This window comes from Fusarium mangiferae (genome assembly GCF_900044065.1).
Source record: "Fusarium mangiferae strain MRC7560 genome assembly, contig: FMAN_scaffold004, whole genome shotgun sequence".
Taxonomy (NCBI): domain Eukaryota; kingdom Fungi; phylum Ascomycota; class Sordariomycetes; order Hypocreales; family Nectriaceae; genus Fusarium; species Fusarium mangiferae.
In genome coordinates this window covers 881,142-894,632 of record NW_024573924.1, presented here as the reverse complement: position 1 = coordinate 894,632, position 13,491 = coordinate 881,142, and the positions used below count along the sequence as shown (strand labels likewise).

The following is a 13,491-nucleotide window of genomic DNA, read 5'->3' as shown; positions in this document are numbered from 1 at the left end:
ATGAAAAGTCACTGAATGATATGAGCTGCTTCTTCTGTTCAAGTGATAATTTAACAAGGTTCTCACTTGTCTTTTCTGGGACATGTCGATATTTATAAGCGTTGACTGTTTCTCGAGACGGAGCAAAGTGGTGACTAGTAGTCAACGAATGATTGCCTGTGATAACTTCAACCATCTCGTTCATGAAACGATCGCTGAAACCTCGTTGGTTCATGCTTCTCTGAGCAAACGTCATGCCTCGGTTGAGGTGTACGTAAATCAGACCGACGGATAGAATCACGTTCCGACTGTGAAAGTATTGGGATATCTTGAACATACATACTGGTTAACGTTGGGTTAGGTCGGGGTTACTAGAGTGGTCGTCCGTCCATCGCATTTCTCGTGACGAATACGAGGGAGCGAAAACACAGCCCTCTTTGCTTACACTGCATGCGAATACGTCCAAATGTCAACACCAACGTAAATCTAAATCTCTGATAGGAACATGACCAAGGCATATTCTCTGGTGAATATCATGCTCAACTTCACTGTTTGTGGTTGATTGTGGGTTTCAAGGTTACATCATGATATCGCGTGTGGACTGAGACAACTTCAACCTTGCAACCCATAGTCACAGTCAAGACGACAATGCATTATCTCAGCTTCGTCTTAGAACAGCCTATTGTTCTATCAGCAACACTCCTTTTATTTCTCTATGTATTAGGAAAGAAATCACCAAAGCCCACGCGCAATGGCAAACCGCTCAGGTTGATATTTACCCAATTTCACATACCCTATGCTCACTCATCATGCCACCTTGCTGAGTGTATGTACCTAACTAACGGTCGACCAGAAAACCTCCAAACTCACTACCACTGGTAGGGAATGGCATCATATTCCTTCAGCCTCGCCAACATCTCTTTTCCTGGTTCCACCGCTGTGAGCGACTGTACGGCTATGAGACTCTCCATATCACTGTTCCTACTCTCCCGCCTGGTGTTATAATCAACAGCCCTCAGAACCTAGAGTTCATCTTCCGCCATGAGGGAATCTTTGAAAAGGGAGACTTCTTCAAACAGCGATCTTGGGACTTATTCGGCCATGGCATCATCAACGTGGACGGCGAGTTCTGGCGTCTGCAGCGCAAGGCTGGTCTACGGTTCCTCTCAGCAGCTGCTTTGAAGACTCTGACGAATGACCGATTACCAGAGTACCTAGAACAAGCCATCCGCGTCCTCAAGGGCAAAGAAACTGGGATAGATGTAGTGGACTTACAGGCCGTGATCCACGAAGTGACGACGCAGCTGATGGGACGAATGGCATACAACATGGAGATGCACGCTGACGATGATTTTACCGTTGCTTTTGAGCATGCCTCAGGGGCCACAGCCGAAAGGTTCCAGAATCCACTATGGCTTATGACAGAAATGTTCTTTGGAACTCGAATGCGACGTTCTATCCGAACTGTCAAGGCCTATGGGCAGCGGATCGTCAAGAGTGCAGTGGCTGATCGCGAAGAAATGGAGGGAAAGTCTCAGTCCGATGCGCCAGGAAGTCTCATTCAGTCTTTATTGGATGCAATTGGCAACGACGATCTTGTAGCAGATGCTGCACTGAATTATCTTTCGGCAGGGAGAGATACTGTTGCTCAGGCACTTACTTGGACGTTATATTTGCTCATGAAGCACCCCGAAGTGACCCGCAAGCTATGCCAGTCGATCCGAGACCTACGAGATGAAATCAGAGGCCAAGGTCACTCCGAGAACGACCCTGATCTTCTAACCCCGGTACGACTCCCCTACGTGCTAGCAGTCTTCTATGAAACCCTCCGCCTTCGACCTCCCATCCCCTTCGAGATCAAACAAGCTCAACAAGAAACAATCCTTCCTGATGGAACATTTCTTCCAAAAGGTGCTGTCGTGCTATGGTGTGCTTGGGCAATGGGCCGCTCTCACACAACTTGGGGTCCTGATGCGGATGAGTTTCGCCCAGAGCGATGGCTAACTACGTCTCCGTCCGGTGATGTGACAGTCATGCAGCGTTCAGCAGCCGAGTTTCCTGTCTTCAATGGTGGACCTCGGGTGTGTCTAGGGAAGAAAATGGCAGAGTTGGTTGCTGTACAGACATTGGCGAGGTTGGTACCTCTATTTGACTTCAGACCTGCTTTCGAAGGCGAGAGGGTGAGCAAGAGTAGTTTGACTCTTCCGATGGAGGGTGGTTTGCCGGTGTATGTGCATGCTAGAAGGACCTCCGACACATTGTAGAGAATATCCTCTAAGAAACAAACTTTTATTACTCCTGGTATCGCTATATAGAGTACGCCTAGTCAAATGTAATCTTAGATCCCGCAAATGCCGCTGTCTTCTCTGCATCCTTCGCTTGCTTCCTGGCTGCCCAGCTAGGATGCAATGGTCCTTCATCATCCTTCTTTGGAGGCGGCCTCTTCACCTCGGGCTTGCTCTCCACTCCCTCACTACCGCCTTGCCTGGCCGCAAGAGGATTGCGAATGCCCTTCTTCCAGGGTGTTCGCGGCCCATCTCCTGGCTCCACAGCACCACGCTTACCATCCCACCCAGAATCACGCCCGCGTTGTGTTTCCCAAGCAGGCTTTTGTAAGTGCTTTGCCTTGTTACCGAATTTCTTCTCCCAAATTGCCTGGCGGGCTCGTTGGCCGCGACGTTTCTTCGCTGGGGCAACATCAACGTCGGAGGCGGACTCAGAACCTGAGATGTAACCACCCATGAGTGTGGGTAGGAAGGTAGATTCACGAGGACGAGTGGGTGCTGATGCCTTGTCCTTGCTCTTCTTCTTCTTGGCTGGAGGTGGCGAGGGCGAAGCTGAGACAGAAAGCTCTTCTTCTTCTTCTTCTTCTTCTTCTTCTTCTTCATCATCTGATTCGGAACCGAGCTCTGGTGCGGCGTCTGAACCAGAAACGGATATGTCGTCTAGGTTGACCTTCTCTTTGCCCTTGAAGCGCTCGAATCTCTCAGCGTCGAAATCGTCTTCGTCTTCAGAATCGGAAGAGCCGCCTAGCAAGTGGTCATACTTGGACATAGACTTCTCTTCGTTCGCTTCATCTTCACTGTCAAGCTCTTCAGGCTCCTGAACAGGATCATCATGATCTGAGAATCCCTCGAATTCCGACTCTTCCTCTTCAACCTCAACCTCATTCTCAATTGACACTCGCACGTCTTCCTTGGCAGCTCTAGCCTCAGGCTTGGGCTCCGCTTCTATCCTATCGGACGGTTGCTCCTCTTTCTCTTCCTTCTTGGACTTTCGTACGCGTTTCGCCTTTCCAGGTAGAGGGACGTCGAGGGCCTGGCAGAAGGTGGTGATGGCGCGGGTGATGGCCTGTTTGACGAGTTCACGATTATATAGTGCACTGGTAACATTGTGTAGCGCAGACTGTTCTTCGGGAGTAAGCTCGGGTTTGGGAACGCCGGTGCGAATCTCTTCGGGGAGGTCGGTCGATGCAGCAAGGTCTTTGACTTTGAGGATCGACGAGTAGAGGTGAGCGCGCGCTGTTTGGTGAAGATCAAGAGACTAGACAATTCTGGTTAGAGGAATATTGATCGAGACCCTGTGCCTCGCGAAGACTCACCTTCAAGACCGTCACTTCTCGTTCCAATCTTTCCTTCTTATCAGGCTCAACTCCATCTTCATGAAGTCTTTTACTGTATCGCTGGCGCTCTAGGCCCTTTGCAGCCTTGAGTGCCTTGGAGACATCATTACAGTGTTTTTCAAGCTTATCCCCAAGATTGGGCTCCCCGCGCTTTCGTTTTGGCATTGTCTGACCTTTTTATGTTGTTGGAAAACCGCTTCCGCAGTATCGCAAAAAAGTTTCTATATCGGAGCCGCAACGAAACTTCCATTAGTGCGATAGATAACGCGATTACTGTGCACTGACGCAAAAACTTGCGGACACATTACAGTGCGAATTGGGGCATCTGGGGATGGTGGGGATTTCGACATTGGACCGATTTGTATGCGGGGGATGCGGCACCGATCATTAATTATCCATGTCTATTATAACTTTGATGGAGCTAGTATCGGATTGTGCATATAAAGAAGCTTGATAGAAGTTTATAACTATTCTTGATGACGGGATGGGTTGGTCTAAGCAACACTACCCACGAAGTACCTATACTGTAACGTACCTACCTACGTGTAATTGATCTGAAAGGAAGATGACATAGATTCTACGGCGAAGTCAGCATACTAATATAATCTTTCACAAATATATCCTGTTTGAGCCTCAGACAGCTTTGGTTCTTACTCGTGGTTCATCTTCCACTCCCTCAGACTTGGGCCGAGTATTATTCAGTAAGAGCAATAATGAGCCTCTTCTTGATATCGTGGTATTCTCATCCTAACACGTCATCCGGTTTCTGTGTCAATGGTATACCCGCGGTATTGTTCGGTTATGATGTTTCTAGGAACATGTTGATCCTACCTAACTATGTGGCTGGCTAACTGCCAAGCGGTGTATGTAATGTCCATCCTGAAAAGCACGATACAAGTCGAGCGAGACGAGCCTTTGTCACCATAACCTCGGATATACCACACAAAATGCTTCGCCTCTACTCCTAGACCACCGCCTACAAACTATCTATTGGACCCTGAACGGAGGTTTTGAGACTGGGCGTGAATTAAGTAATGCCATGCCGCTCGAAACCCTGTTCTCAGGAGGATCTTGCGTAATGACGAGGCAATTCGGAGCGTGCACGTTGTTACATCTCGCAATCCGAAGGGCTCTATGTTCAGTCCGTTCGGCTCGGTTAGTTGCCGGCCAATTATCGTAGACAGGTTTGCAAGCTCATCGAGCATCATCGTCAATCAAATCAATGAGCTGCCGTTGGAGAGATGCCTTGTGGATCTAGACTGGATCGTTGACAGGGGAGAGAAATGCACTTCCGCAACTTGAAGTCCGGTGATTGAGGAACAATTCAGCATAGCTTGGCAAGCTCTGCAAGCTCAGCCGTGGGGTTTTAAGACATGGATTAGGCGTAAGAAAATAGTCGGGATGTGGACAGGCAGAGACTAACGCGGTGATTCTGCAGGCCACTGAGAGCAGGCTGTGTTTCTCGCACATCTAAAGCCGGGTGAGGTAGCCAACCGCTAATCATGATGTTATCTGAGGATACGACCTTGCGAGTTTTGCATTTCCGCCCAAACAGTCTCAAACATTTACAGTATCCCCTTCCGTCGAAGTGTGATTCTTGGCGAGGAATAATATCTGGCAACAAATAGTAAAAGTCGGGTGATTTTGGCGGAGACCTCTGGGGGATTATCTTCGAGATGGAGTGTTGGAGTACCCCTGTTGGAGATGGAAGTCAACTCTATCGAGGCGTCGGTACCCGTTTCTTGCCGTGCCATGGGGTGATTGATATGATGAGGTCTTCAAGACAAGACAAAGATGGGGGTTGATGGCTCAGCAGCATCTTTGTCTTAGTACTTTGTACATGTCTAATGACGTGCCTCTTGAGAGGTTTATGGTGAGGGTGCTGTGGCTCAAGATGGCATACTGCATATAGGATGGGCAGACCAGAACCCCCAAATGCTCCAAGCTCCCATAGTATCATCACAGCCTAACTATCTGTGCCATTTCCCCCAAGCTACCTACGGAGTAGATTATAGGCAGATGGGACTGCGAACCGGAGATGCCATGAAGCAAAAGGGGCCCCGCGCACCCTGCTCTTCGTCATATGCAAGAATCTCGAGATTTTGGGGTTCAAGTTGCTAGGGCTGAATCTTTGGGGGTTGGGGTTCCATGATGAAAATTTCCCATGTCTCATCAACTCCAAATTTGGAGACATGACCCAGACTATCAAGTCTTGTTGAAACCCCAACCTAATTCACATGTTTATTTTGCAATTGAATCTCCGCTATGATAAGACATGGACCCGTATCCGTAGAAGTAAAAGATCCATATGTTAGCGGTCTGCTTATCGGTTGGTAGTGACGACTCCGAAAATTGGTGCCTCCTCGGAACATACTTCCTCGGGACCTACGCCGGACTTGTAAGAATCCAATGAGCGAGTGTTGCCCTTGACCGACCACGTCTAGAATTTCAAGAGACTCCACTAACTAAGTAGGTAACTTAGATGAGCAGGTAGCCTTGTAAATGGACACTATCTCAAGTTGAGGCTCTTGTTCCAAGACCCATCCTAACCGCCCTAGCCGTAATTCTGATGTGTGTCTGTTGTTGAGCGCCTTCACGTTGCATTGCGTAGCTTGTTAGAAACGGGCCGTTATGAACGGGTTTGGTTATCTGTTGTTGAGAGAGTCAAGGCAGTTCACATGTGAAATGCGACATCAGTCTGCCACGACATGAACTCATAGTCTATCCGTAGTCATGGCTCAGATGAGTGAACACCCTTTGATCTACGTAGTATTGAGCCAATCTTCACCCCATCCATGGCGGATATCTTCCTCGGATTCCTGGAAAAGTGACGTGTTTACACAGCCCGCGGTCTGAAGTTTTTCACGCCATAACCGAGGATATCAAACATGAACAGACCAGAGTTGCGGCTTTAATTAGACAGTAGCCAAGCTAAGCGCAAAGAATGTCGTAACTTTGGTATCCTTGCATCATGTCAGGACTTCAATGTCCTAGCTCGAGACATCCCTTGCTTGGTTCCTGACGACGGCCGGGGGTGGGACGGGAATAGGGTCTAGACTAGCCGGGTATTTAACAGCTCCGTATGCAGCTGTAAGGTTTGAGAATTGATGTTTCTAGGTATGATACATAGAACAGGGTTTTTTATTTTGCACGCGCGATTTAACGATAGTCTGGCCATTGTGTTGATATCTCGAAGTAGGTATAGAACCTTGCAGGGGTAGCATTAATCAAAGAGAGATCAGGTAGTGGGTTTCAGCGATAGAGTCCATTGAATAAGGTAGGTAAGGTAGACTCTCTGTAGCCGTAGCCCTGTGGAGTCTCAATCGGCAGTGTTGACGCCTGTATCCACTACGAGCCGCGCTGATGGATCAGGTCCAGTTGCTGTTGAGCATCGATATCTTTTGTTGGCGAGGCTTGACTGACCAACAGGAGGCCCATGGACATTCCTCGCGCTAATACAGCATCTTAATACCTGCCGAGCGGGATGTATCTCACTTTTAGCAGGCAACAAAAGCAAATCAGATGCCGTAGCTAGCACATGCAAGATGCAGCATCAGAAGAAGAAGCACATTTAACGCCTCGCCCTCAGCGGACGACTATTTTGCATCTGATATTAATCCCGGCCCGGAACCGGAGTTCAGTTCTGGTACAAGAATGCTCCGTGAGCGTCGTATAATGGAAAGCCGGTCCTGGATTGCGGCGGCGCAAGCGGCGGCAGGTTATTTGCAGACAGATTGGATACCTGCAGTTCAGGTATCTGCTATTTACAGATCGTATAGACTCCATCACCATAAATACTCATTGAGATGATGTCTCCTTCTATCATGTCACTTTCAAACGCCGAATGTTGGTTGACATGGAAGCATTGATTGATGGATAGGTAGGTAGCTAAAACCTAGCCTATCAGATCGCTCCCGTTTATTACCGTCGGTTGCGTCATAAGTTGAGCTATTCATTCCACGTCCGCCCAACAACAACCTCTCAATTTTGGCGTAGAGAAACACGAGAGCTCAGGCCTTGGCTCCGACGATGAAGAGGAGATTGAGCTTGTGACTCTTTCACGCCTGCCGTAGCTGCAGCCACTCACTTGCACATGAATTGCTTTTGGACGTGGCCAGCCCCTCATTTTCAAGCGCAAGCAAGTCCAAAGCTTAAGCTTCGTACACTGCAGCTGGAGCTCTAGCTCTGTTGAAACGGATATGGATTGCAGACCAAGTCAAATAAACACATAATACGTCCATTTTTATCATAGCTTTGAGAGAATTGCTGTAATTGAGGTCCAGCCAGTCAATATGAGGAACCGTCCTCAATACTGTGCTGTGCGATGCTCTAAGAGCTCTTTGGTGGTTGCAGTTGCAGAAGAATGAGGGGTTGCCAATCCCGAGGCACCAACAGCGTCACGTTGATTACAACTCGAATTGGTTAACCTTTGTCTATGTCACCTACGTACTGTACATAGGCAGTAAGTACTAGCTAGGCGACTAAACCTACTCTCGGGATCTTGATCAGCATGTCATTAATCCGCTTCTATCAAAACAGGTCCTGAAGCATCAACCCCGCATTTCAACAGAAGCAGCAACAGCAGCAGCAACAGCAATATCAACAGTTACTGTGTTAGTTGTACTGTTGCAGCCGATAGCCCGTAGCTGAACGCGTCAACAACAAAGCAACCACTCACTGTGCAACAGCTTACAACTTTGGGCCAAGCCTGACGCCGGACTGAACCTTGGTATGGTGACGTTCCTCGGTGAGTGGCTCGGCGTCTACCCTTCTCTTCCATCTCTGGCCACTGGTGGAGGGTCGCCAGTGGTTCATATCGATGCGCCAGTAGATGCTGAGCTCGATCAACATCACGGCAGGTCTCGTGCTGCCTTTGATGTAGCAGTAGAGCTTCCTCTCTCTCGCCTTTCTCTCGGTTGTCGGCCCTCTTCGGAGACACGCAATGCTATTCCCCCTCTTTACTTTCCTCCCATTCATCTGAAAGAGGTATCAATAGCCCATCCTCTCTTGTTCTTTAATTCTGCCTCCCCTCCCACATCTTGCTCCTCCTTCATCATCTGAACGTGACGCAGATCGCAAAGCCTCTTTCTGTCCTCGCTTGCTACTGTATTGAACCATTGTTGAGAGACCTGCATAACAACAATATCCGTCTTGTTTCCAAGTATCAACAGTTCCGAATTCTTCCTCTTTGCTCGACCGTCAACAAATTTAGGTCGCCGTCACAGTCAGCTTTTTGTCTCGCCATTCAATCTCCGTTGTAAGCAGTCCCCGCTCTGGGCTCTTCTCCATCTCCATTTCCAGTCTGTAACGTCGTCTAATTGTTCGCGGCAATTAGACGCGGAATCAAACGGAAAGACTCGAATCCTCGGATATCGATTTCTCTCTGCTTGTTGTTTTGGTAAGCTCTTCTCTGTTGATGCCCATGTCATTGCTCTGCCGGGCCCTGTATCCAGACCCAGACCAGCCCAGCCAAAGCCATACACATCCACGGGCCATGGCGGGGGCAGATCCACTGTGCCGCGGGAGGGGCCCAGCGGGAATCTACCCCCGGCTACAGTTCATACTCCTCCTCTGCACACACCCTCCATGTCACCCATAGACACCCCAAGACAAGCCTCGATATCCCCCACACCAAGGGACATTCAGGGCCGGGCATCCACCTCCATCCAAGTTCAAGCCCAAGCCTAAGCCCAAGACCAAGTCCAGCGGCCATGCCACCGGCCTCGGGTCAAACGCCGGAAGTCTTCGGTTCCTGGATCATCATGTATCATGGCTGTGGTTTGAGTGTACGGCCATAGTCGGTTGTAGTTGGTGGTGACATCCATCCATTGCAGCCATGATATTATAAAGTCCTAGCCATGCCCACATCTCGGGTCTGAATTGTACTTACACCAGACTAGTCTCAAGCAGCCCATCCTATACATCCCCTCAGACGACGACGACTCACTCGAATCGAACTCGTCTTGACTTAGATCGATCTCTCCTCGAACCGAACCCACCTTACCCATTCATAATGAGCCAATCACTCAAGCAGGCAGCTGAATCAGCTCGCTCAAAGACCAGCGATGTTTTGGGAGCTGCTCGAGGTGACTCGGCCGCTATTGCTAACGACATCCTTCACACTCCTCTCATGAGGGCCGCCCTTCCCTTCATCAACGGTGGTATCAGCGGTATGGTGGCCACGACCGTCATCCAACCTGTCGACATGGTCAAGGTCCGCATTCAACTCGCTGGCGAGGGAACTGCTTCTGGCCCTAAGCCTTCTCCCCTCTCCGTCACTCGACAGATCATTGCTAGTGGAAAGGTTCTTGACCTGTACACTGGTCTCTCAGCTGGTCTTTTGCGCCAGGCCGTCTACACCACGGCCCGCTTGGGCATGTTCGACACGCTCATGGGGAACTTGTCCGCCCGAGCCAAAGCGGATGGTCGCTCAGTCGGTTTCTCAGAACGAGCAACTGCTGGTCTCACTGCCGGTGGTATCGCTGCTATGATTGGTAACCCTGCTGATCTCGCCCTCATCCGAATGCAAAGTGATGGCCTTAAGCCCCTTGCTGAGCGAAAGAACTATAAGTCTGTCATTGATGCTCTCACCAGCATCGCTAAGAGCGAAGGTGTCGGTGCTCTCTGGGCCGGTGCTGCTCCCACAGTCGCACGAGCCATGGCTCTCAACTTTGGTCAGCTCGCTTTCTTCAGTGAGGCCAAGGTCCAGCTCAAGAACAACACCGATCTCTCCGCCCGCACCCAGACTCTCACTGCCAGCGCAATTGCTGGTTTCTTCGCCTCCTTCTTCTCGTTACCCTTCGACTTTGTCAAGACACGCCTCCAGAAGCAATCCAAGGGACCTGACGGCAAGCTGCCATACCGCAGCATGATGGACTGCTTCTCCAAGGTTGCTAAGCAAGAGGGTCTCGGCCGCTTCTACCGTGGTTTCGGTACATACTACGTCCGCATCGCTCCTCACGCGTAAGTCCTTCTGATACCTGGAATTGTTGAACAATTCGCTGACTTGACTTGCAGTATGGTGACATTGATCGTTGCTGATTACCTTGGCTGGATCACCAAATAAACAAATGACTCGACAAATGAGAAATGAGAACGGTTGTGCGGATAGAATTCGACAACATCCAAGGCGTTATCTGGCGTGGGGCATTCTGAATGGGATTGGATTATTTTATGGATAGGAGCTGAAGGATACCATGGCTGCTACCTTTTAGGTCTTTCTTTTCGTTGTCAAAGCAGCATCCGACAAGATACTGAGTAAATAAAGAACAAATGTTAAAACCTCAATTGTTGAGAGGGAGAGGGAGAGAGTGTGCGTGTGATGCTGTGCAGGTCGAGTAAATTGGCTCAAGGCCGTTATTGCTTCCTTTTCTCCGTGAGCTGACTAAATGTCCAATGCAGGACCTTCCAGAGATAAATAAAGTCAGTGTTAAACTTGGTGACTATTGAATCTCTTTAACCAGGAGACGATACAATAATGTAATTTCCTCTTTCGCTTCGGGAACGCCTCCGTAATTGTAAATGAGTTGTGCGTTGTGTGTGAGAAGCTCTGAAGCTTTTCTCAAGTTGTGCCGATAACGGAGCAGGGTGAATGACGACCTACATAGACTGCAGTTTTTGGACCCATGTCAAGCACTAAAAAGCCGTCATCGTATAGGGGTCAGTACATCAGTTTGTGGTTACCAATGAAGCACTGAAAACGCAAGTTCGAGTCTTGCTGACGGCAAAGTAATTATCTTTTGCTGCTTTCACGGAACAATGTCTTTTTTGGTGGTAATTTTAGGAGTTTTGCAGCAATGGCACACCGGTTGAATTACCCCTCCAAACCCCTCCATCACAAAGGATACCTGATGAACAATGTGTGTTGTTAATTGGTAAATGTTTACTTGTAGCCTTTGTCTCGACGTTGATGACACCCACCCCTCTTGTTTATTGTTGGTCTTCTGTCTTTGTCGTTAGCAAAGTCAATTGCAATCTGCTGAGAAGTCTTGATCTTGTAGGTTTTTGCAGAAGTCTGAGACAACCAAATTCAACTCATAGAATCAATACAGGATAGACAGCACGTCGCTGCAAGAGTGCTACACAAAAGAGCATACACATACTTAAGAAATCCTCTTATAAAGATGCATCACTCTCAAAGAGTGAAGAACTAAAGAAAACTAAAAGGAGCTTAGCTTATGGTTTCTTTCAGTACAACCTTATATTACCGATGCCAAAAGACTCCAGAAAATATAACAACATCACATCTTGAGCTACAGAAACGTCGGATGTGATACATCTCCAAAAATATAAGATTGCCGTCAGCAAGACTCGAACTTGCGTTTTCAGTGCTTCCAAGAGCCACAAACTGATGTACTGACCCCTATACGATGACGGCCTTTGTTGCTGATTAAGCATGAAACCACTTACAGATATCTATACACCCACAGCTTCACTCAAGCACCAAAGGCTTCACGATTTGTGATATTTACTTCGATCAAGGTGATCCGAAATTGCTTATAAAAACGAAATCCAAGTTGCTTATTTTCTATATTACCTCTATCCTTAAAAGTAAACTTTCCCTATCCCAAACGCCCAACTAAAAAAATGCATGCTAAGTTCAACCACCAGACGCCCTAATTTCTACTCATCCCAAACGACTGGTACATTCTGGATCATAAGGTCTTTGCCCACTTGACGAGACCACATCATGCTCTGAATGAAGGTCCAGCATGTGTTGAAGATCTCCTGCTGCTTCACGAGGTTCTTAACCATTTGCTTGTCAAGCAGTTCTGCAGTTGCGATAGGTCCTTGGAGAGGGCACTCCCACTCATTAAGCACACGCGAGCAAGCCTCTCCATGGAAAGCATCGTGCATGGTTCGGCGAACAGCAGCTTCGTTGCGAAGAGCACCCAACTGATCTTGTGTCTGGACAATGAGACGGCCAGTGTTGGTAAGGTTCTCAACAGCCTTGCAAAAAGGAGGTGGGACAGCCGTCAAGTGTGGCATCTTTCCAGTGAAGAGACAGTTCTCCAAATCCGGAACATGATCCCAAGTGTTTTGCTTCTCTTGAATCATGGGAAGACTCCAGAGAGAATTGAAGCTGTCGCCGAGCATGTTGATGGGACCCCAGATATTTCGTGGTCGACGATGAGACTGGACATAGCGATGAACCTCGTAGACCTCGTTGCAATCAGAAACATGAGGGCACCAATCCATGCTGACCTTCTTCATACAGCAACCATGATCCTCGCATCGAAGGTAACTGGGGACGAAGTGCTCAGGGCCGCAGCTGCATGGGAGGGGATAGGCGAACGGGTCGGTGTAGACCTTGGTACCATCGGAAATGACAGGCCGCGCATCGCAACGCATAGTGTGAGTGATGCTTCGGTAACACATATTGTTGATGTGGTAGTGATTTGTTATTTTAATAATTAGTTGATAGTTTAGCTTTTGGAACTGTTGCTTGTGTGTTGATGTGTAAAATGTGATTGGGGATGTTGGGTTTCTGGCTATGCTGAGGCACTCGATATATATATACTTGTAAGTCCTAAACATGTTTGGGTGGTGTTCTGAAGCTCCTTTGTTAATAGCGCATTAGAACAAGATATCTGCAATGGTAGCACTGATGTGAACAATGCAGGCAAGCAAACAAGTAAGACGTTGTTGTTCTCCAAGTCTTTTGTTGTATTTCGACCGGTGCATGTTCTATGACAGAACAAGTGAATGTTCAGGAGCAATACCTTGAACAAATATATGGTATGAAGACATTCACTGAACTTTGTCAAAAATGCAAAAGCAGCTGTAGCAAAGTAGAAGAAAACCCCCAGGAAATCAGAACGGTTATGTTCGCTGAAAATTAAAGCTGTCAGTAGTTTCATTGACTGCTACCAGCGGAGAGGAGAACACCA

The 13,491-nt window shown here is 48.3% G+C and overlaps 4 protein-coding genes and 2 non-coding genes across 6 annotated transcripts; 3 read left to right on the top strand and 3 right to left on the bottom strand.

The window, feature by feature from the left end:
- Positions 1 to 627: 627 nt before the first annotated feature.
- On the top strand, positions 628 to 2,243 carry FMAN_08879 (uncharacterized protein; the record flags this gene model as incomplete). Its single annotated transcript, XM_041829657.1, has 2 exons — positions 628 to 746; positions 833 to 2,243. 2 exons carry the CDS (start codon positions 628 to 630, stop codon positions 2,241 to 2,243), a joined length of 1,530 nt encoding a protein of 509 aa, XP_041680398.1.
- A 58-nt stretch (positions 2,244 to 2,301) lies between these two features.
- Positions 2,302 to 3,766, bottom strand: FMAN_08878 (uncharacterized protein; the record flags this gene model as incomplete). The annotated part of the gene is made up of 2 exons (XM_041829656.1): positions 2,302 to 3,522; positions 3,581 to 3,766. 2 exons carry the CDS (start codon positions 3,764 to 3,766, stop codon positions 2,302 to 2,304), a joined length of 1,407 nt encoding a protein of 468 aa, XP_041680397.1.
- Positions 3,767 to 9,614: 5,848 nt separating this feature from the next.
- FMAN_08877 (uncharacterized protein) lies at positions 9,615 to 10,667 on the top strand (the record flags this gene model as incomplete). The annotated part of the gene is made up of 2 exons (XM_041829655.1): positions 9,615 to 10,564; positions 10,619 to 10,667. The coding sequence occupies 2 exons, from the start codon at positions 9,615 to 9,617 to the stop codon at positions 10,665 to 10,667; spliced, it is 999 nt and encodes a 332-aa protein (XP_041680396.1).
- Positions 10,668 to 11,243: 576 nt separating this feature from the next.
- On the top strand, positions 11,244 to 11,327 carry tRNA. Its single transcript is given in 2 exon segments — positions 11,244 to 11,280; positions 11,293 to 11,327. It is a non-coding gene; the product is annotated as a tRNA-His (tRNA).
- Positions 11,328 to 11,896: 569 nt separating this feature from the next.
- tRNA lies at positions 11,897 to 11,978 on the bottom strand. Its single transcript is given in 2 exon segments — positions 11,897 to 11,931; positions 11,942 to 11,978. It is a non-coding gene; the product is annotated as a tRNA-His (tRNA).
- A 245-nt stretch (positions 11,979 to 12,223) lies between these two features.
- FMAN_08876 (uncharacterized protein) lies at positions 12,224 to 12,952 on the bottom strand (the record flags this gene model as incomplete). Its single annotated transcript, XM_041829654.1, has 1 exon — positions 12,224 to 12,952. One exon carries the CDS (start codon positions 12,950 to 12,952, stop codon positions 12,224 to 12,226), a length of 729 nt encoding a protein of 242 aa, XP_041680395.1.
- Positions 12,953 to 13,491: the final 539 nt, after the last annotated feature.